The sequence below is a fragment of the Alexandromys fortis genome, unplaced genomic scaffold, assembly GCF_014885135.2.
Source record: "Alexandromys fortis isolate MF-2015 unplaced genomic scaffold, M_Fortis_MF-2015_v1.1 scaffold_1, whole genome shotgun sequence".
Lineage (NCBI taxonomy): Eukaryota > Metazoa > Chordata > Mammalia > Rodentia > Cricetidae > Alexandromys > Alexandromys fortis.
In genome coordinates, this window is record NW_026067927.1 from 40,058,402 (window position 1) to 40,074,194 (window position 15,793).

At 46.2% G+C, this 15,793-nt stretch overlaps 1 protein-coding gene across 2 annotated transcripts; it reads right to left on the minus strand.

Moving 5' to 3' along the window:
* Positions 1-3,039: 3,039 nt before the first annotated feature.
* Fbp2 (fructose-bisphosphatase 2) lies at positions 3,040-14,622 on the minus strand. Of its 2 annotated transcripts, none has more exons than XM_050144025.1 (7): positions 14,348-14,622; positions 11,643-11,805; positions 10,089-10,181; positions 7,974-8,114; positions 6,864-7,001; positions 5,324-5,443; positions 3,040-4,155 (listed from the first exon to the last, which is right to left on the minus strand). In XM_050144025.1, exons 1-7 carry the CDS (start codon positions 14,515-14,517, stop codon positions 3,958-3,960), a joined length of 1,023 nt encoding a protein of 340 aa, XP_049999982.1. In that variant the 5' UTR covers positions 14,518-14,622; the 3' UTR covers positions 3,040-3,957. The 2 variants fall into 2 exon arrangements, with proteins under 2 accessions (XP_049999982.1, XP_049999981.1); XM_050144024.1 differs by having other exon boundaries at positions 11,580-11,805.
* Between the last annotated feature and the right edge of the window lie 1,171 nt (positions 14,623-15,793).

A 15,793-nucleotide genomic window follows, 5' to 3' on the forward strand; every position in this document is an offset into this window, starting at 1 on the left:
TTTTGTCTTGTTTTTAATCTGGGTGATCTGATCGTCCACGAGAGTGGAATGCTAAGCCCCTATTACTGTGGCTTCTAGTCCATCTCTTTTAGCTCTAGGAATGTCTATCCATAGATCTGGATGCTCTGTTCTGAGTACACACACTTTTAGAACTGTAAATCCTTGCCTGATAAACTGCTAACCTTGACTTCCTCAGCCCCTCCCTCCATTTAAAGCCTGCTTTATCTGCTAAAGTGCTCGCAAACCCTCAATTCTGCCTCTGCTCTGCCATCTCAAACAAAACTGCTCAAACTCAAAATCCCTCCCTTCTACTTCCTGTGTCTCTCTATCCATCCCCTAACTCCCTCTTATTTTCTATGGTATTTTTCTTAATAATCCTGTCTTCATTTCCTGTCAACCGGTCGCTTGCTCTGCCTTGACCGACGGCTGACTTTATTCAGTCAGCAGCTCTTGGATTAAAGGTATGTGTTAGGGCTGAGCCACACCACAACTAGAAACAGGTTTTTCCAATAAATAACGCAATCTCGAGGTTCACAATGCGATTAAATTTCCTGCAACACAAGGATGCTTTATTTCTTTGTCATTGGGGTAGAGGTTAGGTCAGAAATTATTGTTCCTTTAACATAGACTGAATTTGACAGTCCGGTCATTGATCCAACATCTGAACTGTAGATGGGTTTTAGGGTATAGGTTCCTGCCTGTTGTTCTGTATCCCTTCCTGTTGTGTTCTTGTGGCTGTTGTCATTTGGTTCGACTTGGATGTTCGTCATTTTACATTCATCTCCTTCACCTTCTCCTTCCCACCTGGTCAGTGTCTGTTTCAGGAATAATATAACTAAAGCACTAAACCTTCTTCACAGGGTTCATCTGTTTGTTATCTGATTTATCCCTTCATATATTTGAGTGCTGACTACATAGCCACGCGGTTGCTGTTCAGATGTCGCCTGAAGCGAGGGATGAGGCTGTGTCTGTCACACAGGGTCAGTGGCTTCCAGAGCATTCTGCTCAGAGACTCCTTTGGGGAGACGGCAGTGGCTGAGCACTGAGAAGAAGAAAGCTACACACACTATCAGAGCGTAAAATGTGTCATCTTTGTGTTAAAACATATGCCTAACGGCTTGACTTCAGTTTGGTCAGCTTGGTCACGGCTGGAGGCAAAGCACAGTGGTGCCTGCTTTGTGAGAGCCAGGAGAAAGCCGAATTGGACGCCCATCAGCAGGCCTTCTGAACATGTGCCCAAGAGAGTTAAAAGCAGAGGTTGGAAATGCATTTGTGGCCTAGTGAGACGGCAGTGGCACCAGAAAGACGCAGTTATAAAGGCTGTCAAAGGCCCATCAAGGGCTGAGCAGATAAACAAAGCATGACATCACCAATTGAGAAGTAACTCAACCTCAGAAAGCGTGAAGACTGATACATAGCCTCTGGCCTGCTCAGCCCCTATCCAGCCTCCTATACTGTTGAAAAGAAATGAACTCCAACATGGCTTTGGGGATAAATATCCTCCACTTCTTCACCTGTCCCCCAACTCTCAATACCTGCCTCACATGGGCTTAGAGCCCATCTCAACTCCTGAAGTCCCACATGACTGCTGATCCAGCCAATCAAAGCAAGGGCAGGAGATAAGAGTCAGGGTTGTGGATCCTGAGACTCTAGACTTTAATGAGTAAATCAGAGGCAGCTGGACCGGTCCCTCTGCCTAGTCAACCTCTGAGTTGAGTCTGCTGAATGCTCATGTTCAGTTGTGAACTCCCCAGATAAGTGCCTAACAAGCTGGAAACTCAAGTAAGGAAGAGTTTTCCAAACCCCTGTTGGGTAAAGTCCCCAGGTCTATGGGCTGGAGAATGGAAGGCTATGTGACACCTGTGAAGGATCAACTATTACAAGTCACGTCCCCATCATCCAGAGCCCATTGGAAAGCCAAGAAAAAGCTGGCATCCTCGCTTTGACCAACAAAGTGCTGCTTTGCTCTGTGTGATGTCAGACACTACTGTAGACTCTGCAGACGAAACCCTTTCTCTCTCCATGGCAGCTGTCATGTAGATGCTTTTTGAAGGTCAGATGTTCTGAAAAATCGGCAAGCTGATGTCAGTGGGTAAACAGAACCTACTAGACTTCTCCCAGTCTTGGGAAAGCCTGGGCTGCACTGGTGACATGACTGATCAATCTTCCTATATGTGAAGGACATTTCTGTATGTGGAGGCATTTAGGAGTCCTATCCTTAGGAGGAAGTAGTAACTGCAACACCTATGTTGTCATTCCAGCTCAGGTTATGGGAAAGGACAATTGTAGAGATAATTCACTGTCTTCAGACCAACATTGGAAGATAGAATCACTGTAGACCATCAGTGGTCTCATTATACAACCAGTCTTTGCACAGCCTTCTGCTGCAATGGTTTCCAGATAACTCCCTGTTTCTCTGCACACAGAGAATATGTAAACCATTCCGCATATAACACATAATTCTCCATGTGAATATTTCTTATAGACTGGAAGACCTCTGGGTTGTCATTGAAAACATGGAAAATTATTTTAGCTCCAAATTTTCCAGTTCATTTTACTTCCTGGGATGATTTATAACAGCCCAGACTTCAGTGTGCACTGCAAAGTGCAGGGTATTGTGGTTTTAACTCATGCTTGCCAAGAGATGGGTGGGAGCAACTGAGTCTCTTTTCTCTTTTCCCTTTGCCTTAAAGGGAGCAAAGTTATAGGTATCTGCCCGAAAATTCTGCTGCTAATATCACAGGCTTTATGCAAACCCCAGAAGATGAAGGTGCCCTGATGAGAGCCACACCTACAGTGGGAGCTAAGCCCATTGCTGTTGATGCTACAAGATTCCCTCCAATTCTCTAGGAGTGGTAAGAATACTCTGGTGTGTCTTCCTTTCCTGTGGCCCTCTTATGCAGACTTCTCCATGGTTCTGAGGTCAGCAGATTGGTAAATGTGAGCTGAACACTCACAAAGAGAAAGGCCAGCTAGACAAACCTGTGTGCATGACAATTTTTAATTCAGTCTAATAGACTGTGACAAATATCTCTGCTTTGAACCTGCCATTCCTGTGGTGAGCCCACGGTATCATACAGTAAATGTACAGCTGACAGATCTATTAGACAAGTCCAATGGGAATCTGATCCTGTGGAGGACCCATATTTTGCAGAGCTGCAGGAACACTTGTCTTTTGGATTAGTCACTGTCAAATCTGTAGAAATCTTGTGAAATCTTGCACATACAGATCAGCTATCATTAAAACAAGTTGATATTGTAGAGAAATAAGTACTTGTTTAGTCTCGACATAATTTGGGCAAAGGTGGAACCATTTGGCTAGTTCATTTTTGTTAGACTCTAGGATCTCTTAAAATATTTTCTCCAAAAAAAATAAACACAGAGAAGTTAAAAACTGTAAGTATTCAATTTAAGTATAAACCATGTGCGACATCTGGATTTGCCAAAAGGTAACCACATTTTCTGTGAATTATCCAATTTACAGACTGAAAGGGGCTTAGTGGAGAACTCAGTGTTTAGTGGTCATGAGATTCCTAACTCAAAACCTGCCCAAAATAAACCACAAAATCTCTACTAATAATCACCACATTTGTAAGCCTGCGCGTGCACTATGCATATAGGCAGAAGAAGTAGCTAAATTAACTGTCATGTGTCTTTACCCTTGGGTGGCTGGGTAGATGCTGCATATGAGGCAGGAGACTGAAAGTCCTGCTTTGCCCATCTGCCTTGCCCAGGACAGAAGACCACCAAAGGGATTCTTTTCAGGCTTTTATTTTAGCCCTTGGGTTGTATCTTCGCCTCTGACTTCTAAACCTGCCCTGAGCAGCAGGGTGATGCTCTGAAAGTGACCCGGCAAACTTGGCTTGTTCACCTTTCCTTCTGTCTCTGTTGATCATTCATCTAACCCTTCATACAAAGAAGTGCGAGGCCAAGAGAAGTGGACTCATGAGTTCGGGCTCACGACCTGCCTGCCTGGTTTCTCTGCACGCAGGCGAGGTACTCTTGCACATCCTCCGGGGATCCCAAAATGAGGGGGACTCGCTGGTGAATACTTTCAGGCTTCACATCCAGGACAGGCTGGGTGCCTGTGGTTGCTATGCCTCCTGCCTGCTCGATAATATAGGCCACGGGATTGCATTCATACAGGAGCCGGAGCTGCAGAAGAAAAAAAGGACAGGGCATACATTTTTAAAATGGCCAGACAGCCCAAGGTGTGCCCCTAAATACTGAGAGCAGCGTGAACTGCTAGCTGTCTGTGTGACTCCTGAGCATGAATGAAACATGATTAATGAAAATTCAGAGACAGAAATTAGAGTTCACCCTAAAGACCTGAAAGGCAAAGCAAACAGCCACTGGCTCCTATCTCAACCTCAGTCTCAAAATGGTGATCCTACCTCCTGGAATCTCAGAATGAGACTGTGTCTGAGAGCTGTCTCCTCCCGTTTTATATTCCTCTCTAGGGCTAGGATTAAAGGTGTTCACCATTAGAATAAAAGGCATGCATCACCTGGTATCTATAGCAACTAGTGTGGCTACTGGGATTAAAGGTGTGTGTTACCACTTTCTGGTCTGTAAAGCTGACCAGTGGGGCTGTTTTACTCTCTGATCGCCAGGCAAAGTTTACTTGTTAAAATACAATTGAAATGCCACTACACAGGAGTGTTTCTCTGGGCCATCAGCCCATGGGAGCCTGATGTATGAGCTGGTATCCACCTATGGGTACCATGGACTGGTAACCTCTCAGGAGGCACCACCGGCCCAGTGAATCGGAAGCAGCGCATCTCTCTGTCTGGTAACACTATGCCTATGCTGCCTCCTTGGTTTTTCCATCTGAATAGAAGGTTTTATTCTGAATTCCCGTGTGGAGCTCAGGGTACATGCAAACCCTTCGAGAACAAGCGCAAAGACCATGCTTACATTGTCTCTGTGAAACAGACTGATTCCCTGGGGGTCAATAATCCATGGTCAGTCAGTGCTGCTGATAAAAATCAGACACAGCCTATGAAAGCCTGTGACTCTAGAGAAAGTGAGAGATGAGCACACGACTACAGAAGTGGGAAATGACCTTGTGACTGCAGCAAGCAATGGGCCTGAGGCCAGAGGAGCAGAGGGCTCGTAAGACTTGCCCTTCTTGGCCACATTAGCCTGTTCTTTCCCAAACCTACTGCTGCTTCAAAACTTACTCAGAGGAACAAATGTATTTCTCTTCCTCTGAGCTCCGAAGGAAACACGTGATCAGGAGCGGTCCTGTAGCTACAACAGTAGCAAAAGAATCCCAATAGCTCACTGACTGTCATGGCAGCCAGTGGACACAGGAAGTTACCTTGCCCTTAGGACTTTTCTGGTTGGCTGGGTACATAAAGATTCCTCCATAGACCAGGGTACGATGCACATCAGCCACCATAGAGCCCACATACCTGGCCCCGTAAGGTGCACTGCCATCCTATAGGACAAAAAAAAGGAAGAGATGAAAACCACCAGCCCACATACCTGGCCCCATAATGTATACTGCTACCCTATAGGATAAAAGAAGGAAGAGATGAGAACCACCCAATTTAGCATAGATGAGATCTTGCTGGTAAACTCAAGGTAAAAGGGGAGAGGATGAAGGATGAGGAAATGAGGGAATGGGAAGGTAAAATCATGGAAGGGATGGAATGGAGGAGCAATGATAGAGATATCTTGATAGAGAGAGCCATTATGGAGTTAGGAAGAAACCTGGTGCTAGGGAAATTCCCAGGAATCCACAAGGATGACCCCAGCTAAGACTAGCAAGAATGGAGAAGGTGCTGCTAAGTTAAACAAACATAAAGGTATCTTGACTTCTAAATTTAGGTCTAAGCATTTGTAGCTTTGGAAAAGAGGTTCTGCTTTTGTTTCCACTGAAAATGAGAACCTGTGGATTCCTTCCAGGTTAATGTGGCTTGATGGAACATCCCCCAAAATCAAATGTCTCTCTTCAGTCAAAAAATTCAAAGAAACAACAATAATATACATAATAAAGATTTTCTGTATATTTTCTATCTTTACATGCCTTATTTTTCTTCATTACTTTTTAATATTTATTATTTTTCTGTTGAAATATGGAGCGGCGGGGCTGCATCCCCAACACCCCGGCCACTTGGCTAGCTTATGCCCGAAATAACAACACACAAACTGTATTCATTTAAGAACTGCTTGGCCCATGAACTCTAGCCCTTATAGGCTAATTCTCGCACCTAGACTAGCCCATTTCTAATGATGTGTGTAAGCACCCCAAGGTGCGCTTACCGGGAAGAGTCTAGCCTCCGTCCATCCTGGTGTCTCTGCTCCAGAGAGCAGAGTTGTCGAGTCTCTCCAGGAGCAGAGCAGAGTTTGACTTCACTTCCTCTTCCGCCCAGCATCCTATTCTGTTTATTCCACCCACCTATGTTCTAAGCTATGAGGCCAAGCAGTTGGTTTATTATAATTAACCAATTACCTTCCTCCATCAATTTTTACTCATTTAATCTATGACTGTCTGTATTCTTTCTTCTCTCTCTCTAAGTCCAAGTTCATTTATCCAACACTGCGACCCATTTAGAGATCTTCATCTGAATCTGTCTTTATTATATATCTGTAATCATTTTCTGACTAGGGAGCCTTTTTTTTAATGCTAAGAGGGCTAGGACCAACTCCGCAGCCCTGCCTGTTGGCTCTGAGCAGTCCAATATGGTGGAAGCATGTTCACCGCCTCTGCGAGCCAATCTCATGGCCTCAGCTCCAGGAATGCAGAGGGTGTAAATTGCCCTTAAGCAATCTGTAACACACTGCTCACAGACCCCATTTAAGTGCACCTTAACCACACCAGCTCCCTGCTCTTGTCCCAGGCTGTCTCCACTCACCTCGGGGAATTTCTTCTTCTGCACGTACTCAGTGGTGGCAGCATCAAAATACTTGGCATAACCCTCATTGAGGCTAAAAATTTTCCCTTTCTTCTTTATCTTGATGTCTTTTTCCACCAGCACAAATTCTCCAAGAGCCTGGAGCAATAAGAGACTTCAGAAAGGTGAGCCAGGCCAGGGAAAGGAAGCTAGCAGCATACCACACAACAGTCAGGAGATACTAGAAGATAATAGCCTTCTGGGAGAAACTTGGGCTTCCCTGGGGCCATCTGGAACCTGCCATGTGGTATTTTCATAAGTGATAGGAAGAATAAAATTATATGTACAAGCAACAATGGAATAAGAAATAAAACAGATCAAAGGAAAGAGGCCATGATAATTTTTCCTTTATGAGGATTTTTTGTCAATGTCATTTCTAAGCAACCTATCTGTTAATCCCCAGGTTCTCTTCCCCATTTTAATATCTTCAGGGCACCATCTAGATGACACCTCATCCAGAACAAACCTCTTCCTCCTCACATCCCCCTTAGATCACCAAACAAGTGTCTTAATAAGCCCATCCAGCTCCTTTCCCACAAATCTTCCTCCTTGTCAAAGAAACCCAACTTCATTTTATTCTAAGTACCGTGTCTTCCTTGTTCAAAGCCTGTAGCTTCTGGCCATCACTCAGTCATTATGTGCGTCTTTACTTCATGGCAGTCTGATGCTTTAGTTCACTTCTTTTATTTGTGTGTGTTCATGTATGTGTGAGGTGTATTCATGTGTGTGCATACCTGTGTATTCATGTCTATGCATTTGTGTGTACAGAAACTATGCAAAAGGAGACTGAGTGTTCTCACCAAAAAGAAAGAAGAAATGTTTGAAGGATATATTAACATTATTTAAACATTGGCAACCTTACTTGGGACCCACTTGATATAAACAATTTTGTGTCTTTAATGTGTCAGTTAAAATAAATTTATTTATACAAAACATTACATGTTTTTCATGATATAGTTCTCTAATTCCAAAATCAAGTGCTCAAAATGATCAAAAAAATCATTCGAAGGAATAAGAATTCAAACACAGAAGCCCATGGAGTCCCCAAGAACAAATGCGTTCAGCACCTACCGGGTCCAGCATGAAGAGATCCACTCCTTGCCCTGTGGAAAGAGCCACCAGGGTTGCACTGCCATAGAGCGCGTAGCCAGCAGCCACAATATTGCGGCCAGGCTGCAGGGCGTCCTTCTCGGAAGGCTCATCCTCTGTGGTCTGTGGAAAAGAAGAAGAAACCTTCACCAAGAACAGCCTCACGAAACCAAGGTTCCAGCGGAGTAGCCAGCAGAAAACAGGAGAGCTGTTCTTGGGTCTCTCTGAAGGTTGCCTCCTGTCAAGAGCCCTGGAAGATGCTCAAGCCGTGCCCTTTGTCACCGCCACAAGCCATGCCCTTACCCACTACAATGATCTTTACTCAGCAGCCCTGCAAGGTAGACAACATTATTATCTCCACGCTACAAATGAAGAGTTTTGTAATTGAAGTCGGTAATCAAAAAGCTCACACAACATCATGTAGCATGTTGTGGTGAAATATTTCAGTTGATAGAAACTTAGAAGCCATGAGTACTTCCTCCTCGGCGTGTTTTTCACATGTATGTGTGTGCATGGATAGAAAATGTGTGTGTATGTGAATACACGCGTGTGTGTGTGTGTGTGTGCAGACACGTAGAGACCAGAGGATAACCTCAGGCTTATTCAGTTCCTTTGAGACAAGGTCTCCCTCTGGTCTGGACCTCTTCAATTAGACTACAGTGATAGTCAACAAGCCCTAGGGATCTGTCTGTCTCCACAGCCCCAGCACTAGGATTTCAAACACATTCCACCACACCTGATATTTCTGTGTGGGTCCATGGGGCTGCTCTCAGGTCTTCAGTTTTGTAACTAATACACGTTTACCTACTGACTGTGGTCCCAGACCCAGAACCAGCCCTGTCATTCTGGTTTTATGATTTAGTATTCCATATACCCAATGGTATAATGAAACATATCTTCTTCGACACCCTACCACACCTACTCTGGTGTGTTTAAAGTGTACTTTTCTTTTGAAATATCATTTGAGGAGGCCCATGGTTATCTGGACTGGCCATCACGCCTTACTTTATTTAAAATTTAAGGCAAAATTTCTGTGTCCGAGTCCATCTAAATTCGAACACAATGGCTACATAATACTCCTTTGGTTCCAACACAGTTCGTCTCCAGATGTTAACAGTTGCAATGATGGAGTTGGAGAACCCATGTGAATTAACATCACGCCATTACTGACTCTGTGAGTTAAGCCGAGTTAACTCTCCTTCCCTGTCCTTCCACTGTTCCTCAGTCAAAAGGTGACAGTATTATCTATACCCACTTCCTGGGACTGAGGCAAAGGCCAGTCCAGATATGGCGGTTGTCAAGACAACACATCTGGGAAGACAGGACCTCAGTTAGAGAACTGCCTCCATCAGATCCTTATGTGGGCGTGTCTATGGGATGTTCTCTTGACTGCTAACTGATGGAGGAGGACCCAGCCCGCTGTGAGTGGCACCACCCCCAGGCAGGTGAGCCTAGGTTTTATAAGGAATATATTAAGGCAAACGAGAGGAGTGGGCTTCATTTCCTATCTCCAGGTTGTTGTAACCTGCTGGCCTGGCCTGTCACCTGGGTACCCTGTTCCTTTAAGAGACAAGCCCCGCCCACTTCAATCCTCCTCCCCTTCTTCTGAAGAGGCAGCTTCTGCCTCTCTTCCTTCCCCTTATCCCCTTCCCCCCTCTTCTCTTCCTCTCTCTCCCCTTCTCCCCAGCCCATAGCCCTTACTTTTATGCCATTCCCAACACCCACTAAATAAAGCCTATACCCAAGCTCTCTCTGCATGGTGTATCTGTCTGTCTCCCACACACCATGGGACCCACATCATGAAATAACACAGGGTCCTACCTTGGGTTCCTATCTTAACTTCCCTGGGTGACAGACTGTAAAGTGTAAGACGGAATGAACCCTTCCCTCCCAAGTTGCTTTTGGAAGTCCTGCCATTTTGCCCTCCCCGGAGACGCTAGGAGAAGGTAGATGGAGAGTGGAGAACCCTGGCAGGGGCTTGCTATGTTTCTGGAGCTGCCTGTAGTGTTGTGTCCAGTGAGTGGAGGAAAAGACAGGCCTCCAGGCTCAGCTGTCAGTCTCAGAACTTTCTGGAAAGATGCCAGCTTATCTACTCACCTTTCTGTAGATTGCAAATATGGTTCCAATGGAGGCCAGGCAGTCAATGTTCGAAGATCCATCCAGGGGATCAAAGCAGACCACATACTTCCCCTAAATCACAGAGAAGAGCACCCAATCAGCAGGCCCTCCCATCACCACAACGGCATGTGACCGATATCTACACTAACCAGAGATTTAGACCCATGGACCCACCATTTCCTCGTTCCCGAAAGCCACTGCTTATGGGCATAGCTCCACAGGTGTGTGTGATGTGCTGGAAAATGCACTAGGGATCACGCACTCAGGTGGGGGAACTGACGTTCAAGCTCCAAAACACGATACACAGGCAAACACGCACACAGGTGTGGCAAGTGCCGTGTGCATAATTTAAGCAGGTGTGTGGGTAGAAGGCAGGCAAAGCTAACATCTGAGGATAGACCTGGCCAGGAATTATAGACCTAGCCAGGAAAGCAGGTACATGAAAAACTAGGCAGAAGAATGCCAGGCAGGCAGATCTTCGACTGTTCCTGACATAGATAGTAGGTTAGGATACAATCGAAATCTCACACGCAGGAGTGATAGAAACTGGTAGAGAGGGTTGAGAGCCATACCAACTGAAATTTAAAGCTGAAGATATCAGATGTGATGTGGGTTATGTCAAATAGGTAAAGGGCTTAATAAATTTGGCTTTACTCTATCTTCTCAGTTCTTCCATTTACAAAGAAACCATCACCATCACCTCCCTGGCCCAGGTCCAGTGTGTGTGACAAGGACCAATAGGTCAGCACAGAACACAGCTTTTTGTTTCTCTTTTGCTGTCATAAAACACTCTGGCCCAAACCAGTCTTGGGCAGAAAGAGTTTAACTTACACCTCCAAGGTCACAGTCCACTATCAAAGGAAGCCCAGGCAGGAGCCCAAGGCAGGACCTGAAGCAGAAACACGGAGGAATGCTGCTTACTGACTTGCAATCCTCATGGCAGGTTCAGCCTGCTTCCTTACCAACCCAGGACCCCCTTCCCAGAGAGGGCACAGCCCACCATAGGCTGGCCCTCACACATCAACGTTAAAGTAAGAAAATGCCCACAGGCTTGCTCATGAGCCAATCTGATGGCGGTAGTTCCTCAACGGTGGCTCCCTCTTCCCAGGTGACTCTAGTTGGGGTCAGGTTGACAAAAACTAACCAGAACAATATTGTGATTGAATGTTGGCTGCATTTTTGGCCACTAGAAACTTCACTCTTTAACAAATAGTTGTGAATTTGGTGAATGTAAGCCTTCTTCCTGCACCGGATAACTCTGCCAAGAGCATGGGATCATCATTAATTGTTCCCTGGACTGGTCTACCTCCTCCGACGATTCCCAGTCCTCTTGAGGACATGTGTAGTGAAGGCCATAGCTAAGAAATAGTGAGGGACTGAATCAGAGAGTATGTATAGATAGCTCTTCCCCAAAAGAAGACTAAGATGCCAAGGCAAGAAAATCCCAGGAAGACTAAGCAAGATAACTACTCTCTCATCCCAGTAGCACCATCTACTGACGACGCGGGGCACTGCAGTCCACCGGGGACGCACCCTCTTCTCCTTGGCTGTGATGACTGCCTCTTTATTCTCTTCAGAGACTAGAACACAGGTGCTGTAGGAGGACTGGAGCATGTTGATGACCAGGGAATTGGATAACACGTCCAGTTTCTTCACTTCGTCTCCAGTCATGTTCACGCTCCCTGCAATTCCGTACCTGAGAAGACAGCGTGCATTAAGTCATTGGAGGAGTCATAACTCCAGTAAAGAGTGCCCAGGGTCCAACTCAACAGCATACCCACTCTCCTTCCGTGACTCTGCCATCTCCAAATTATAAAAATATAGGGAGTGTGCTATGACTCAAAGAACTGGCACTCAATATGACTTCCTTTACACCTTGGAAAATCGTCATATTTCCTTAGTCTCCTAGGGAGATTGACAGAATTCAGCCTCACGAAAATGCAAGCCCCTGCTTGGCGCTTAAAGCTAGAGAGGATGGGAGAGCCCCTAAATCCCACCCATCGTGATAACTAAAGATGTCGTAGCTTTTCTACGCTGGAGCACCAAGCTTCAGCCTTAAACTTCCCCCAGAGTCTTATGCCTCAGAACAGTAATCAACAACCATCCGCTCTCATGCCTCACCTGTTCAGGGTGTTCCCAATAATAGCCTCCATCTCACCTCACTCTTTAATTGTATTGTCATTTGAAACAAACCAGGTTCATCTAGGAAGAGGGAACCTCGATTGAGGTTCACGAGATCGGCCTGTGGGAGTGTCCACCTGACATTTTCTTTATTACTGACTGATGTGGGGGCCAAGCCAACTGCGATGTGCTGTCACCCCTGAACAGGAAGTACTGGTTTCTATTAAAAAAAAAAAAAAAAAAAAAAAGAAAAGGGGCTGAGTAAGCCACGGAGAGAAAGCCAGTAACAAGAGGAACGATAAAATCGGGTTATTTTGCATCAGGATCACAGCCTCCTGTGCAATAAGGAGCCTTGGGGCAGCTGCTGCTGGAGAATAAAGAACTGGACAAATGTCCAGCCTGCAGCCCATAGGCCATGTGCATCCGAGGGTGGCTATGAACGTAGCCATCTGTCGACCACAGTGCGCTGTCACCGTGCCAAACACCTGGACACACCCACACAGGACAAAGCCAGGACACCTGCAGTGCCTGTCTCCTCAGCTGTGGCTACTATCCTCTGTGAGGCGCGTGTCCAGGGGCCTACGGCCCAGACTAAAACCATTTCTAGGGTGGTGCCTGCCACCTAGTGGTCAATCACCACATAGGCCAGGCTTCAAATTTCTTGCAGTCTGGGCTTGGAATCATGGTAGCTAAATAGGGGCATTTCTTGAGTGTTTACCCCAGGCCTGGCGCTGTGAGAATTGTCATCACAATAGGTTACTAACCCTTACAGCAACCCTGTGAGTTAGAGTGGTAAGTACCTCCCCAGTTCACAAACATGGAGGTCTCAGCAAGAAAAAAAAAACATTCTCCACAGCCAAAAGGTAAGGGAAGCCAAGTTAAATAAAGCACTTAACTATCTAGCCCCTAAGATTCCTTGGTCGGACACTAAACACGGAGAAGTGGTTGCAGCTGGTAGATAAGAGCCCTGCCAAGGCAGCTGTGGTGTTGAGAAGCCTGCCCAGAGGAGCGGTATAAGTGTGGGTGAAAATCCTGACGGGTCAAAGGCAGCCACCCTAATTATAGCAGAGTTGGGACACAGGAGAGGCAGAGGTGCTATCTAATATCACTCAGGGCGAGCATCATGCGTGTAGGCAACTCACATTCTGGAAGCGTATTCTTAAAGGCAGAGTTTGGCCATTCTGCCAAGTGAGGTAACGATACAGTTAAGGGTAGGAGAAGGAGACACGCGTCTTTAACGTGGATTTCACGACCAGTCCTTAACAGTCATATACTGAACTCGTTAATGGCTTGATGATGGCATTTATGATATTAACACTGTCACAGTTTGGGGATTAAAGGTGCCCCACTGTTAAGAATAAATATTCAAATGGGTGGAATCTGTTGGCTCTTCATTTGGGGGTTTTCCCACCCCACCCCATCCCTTCAGCTTCCAAGAGAGCCTTCACTGGAATTACTGCAATCAAAACAGAAGCCCAAAGGAAGTTGGTTTCTCTTTATCATGGTTTAAAACCAGAGCCCTGGCTGTGGCCCCCAGCAGCTCCAGCATGAACTTGACCTCATTCTGCAAAAGAGAACCAATCGGAGACATTCTGCTCTGCCTGCCCCAGCCCAGCATGTCCAGATTCTCATACACCGCATGAAAATGAGGAGAACAGACTCCTTCCACGACAGCCAGGGCCCTGTAAATCTGTCCTGGCGACCTCTCCCTCCCACCCTGCCGGCAGAGGTCACGACAGCCAAACACTTGTACAGGAAAACGGCACCAAACACACTTTAAAGTCCCAGTAAGAATCTGTCCGTGTAAATATAAGTCATGAGAATTCAACATAGGTTTGGGGGCAACAGATGTTATCATTATAATCAGTGGTCATAGGAAAAATCCCACTTTTCTCCATAGCTTCCCACTAAGCATTTTCCCCTTTTCTGGCGAAATATGCCAAAGGCTGCCTTATCAAAGCAGACACAAAGGATTTAAATGCAGCATCCTTGGGGTGCAAAAGGCAAATTAGCTTTGGACCGGGTTTCTACTGCCGGCAGCTGTGGGTCCCACACCCTGGCCCGGGCCTGGGGCTCTGGGCAGCTGTGCCTGCGCGTGCATGCTCTCCGGGACTCACAGGTTAGCCAGGCCAGCCTTGCGCACAGCCGAGGAGATGGCTTTGATGGCAGTCAGCATGGAGTTGAGCAGCTGTGTGAGCTCCCCAGTCCCTTTGGCCTGCCGCCCTTTTTCCATAACGTAGCGGGTCAGGGTGAGCATGTCTGTCTCAAAGGGGCTTCTGTCCGTCATTGTGGCAGGTGAGACCTCAAAACCTCCTTACAGGAATCTTTGCTTTCTGGGGCAGCAGCCTTGCAGCCTGCACGCTGGAGAGACACCGTACTGACTGTGCCAGGGCCCAAGGGAAAAGGGCCCCAGCCCACGTGACTCGGATAGCTGGACAAGCCCTCAAAGAAACTTCCCTGGCCTCCCTGATGTGTGGCAGCTGGCACAGCGCAGTAGGCAGGCTGTAAATAGAACAGCCCTGCTGGGAAGGACTGCCTCATTCTCTATGTGCGCGCGCCTCTCTTTGAAGATCCCAAGAAGCCATGCTCAGCCACAGGTGAGAGGAGAGAAAGCCAACTAATAAAAATGACTGACAAATTCCTCTTATGTGGACACAAAAGTGTGCTCTGAAGATCGCTACCGCAGAACCTCATTGGGATTCCCAGAGAACAGATTGGCAATACTTTATCTAGGGCATAGGTCACATAACAAACTAACAGCAACCCGGGAGGACTGTGCAAGGGTTCTTTCCGGTTTATTTCCGCTAAGCATGGACAATAGGAGGGATGTTCATGGGAGGTACCCAGATCTGGAAGATAAACATGACATTCCTAACAACGTATCTAGTCCCAGGGTCGATTTATCAGTGTATCTGAATTTTTATTTTAAAAAGTATTTAACTGAAAAGAAACATCAGGACTGAAAGAAACACAGGTTCTCAGCTTCACAGCACTGGCTGCTCTTGTGGAGAATCTGGGTTTGAAACCTAGGCCTACTTTGGTGGTTCATAACCATCTCTAACTCCAATTCCAGAGAGGGTCCAATGTCCTTTTCAGACATCCAAGGGCACCAAGCATGTCAGTGGTGTGCACACATACATGCAAGCAGAACACTCATACACATAAAATAATCTAATAAAAATGTTAAAGAAGCACTTTTTTAAAGTGCCCTAGAAAGAACTGTGCTTCAAGCTGACGGCGTTCTGTTTATGTGATAGCCTCGTCTTCTCTGACTGCAGACAGACCAGGCTCTGCGCCCCAAGCTGGCTGCACCTATCTGGGCAACTTGGGGATGTTTCTAAACTCTGGAAGCCTCAGTTTCCTCAGGAATCAAGATAACAGCTTGTAAGAATTAAAAATCAGTCGGTAGGCCTGGTATCACACTCAGTGTCTTAGAAACCTGTGCCCTTACAATGTTCTAGTGCACCTAGAACTATAAGCATGCATATAAATAATGTCAATTTTCTTCACCCACTTGGAGAGCTGAGGAAAGAGAATTCCAAGTCTGGGTAACCTATCAAAAC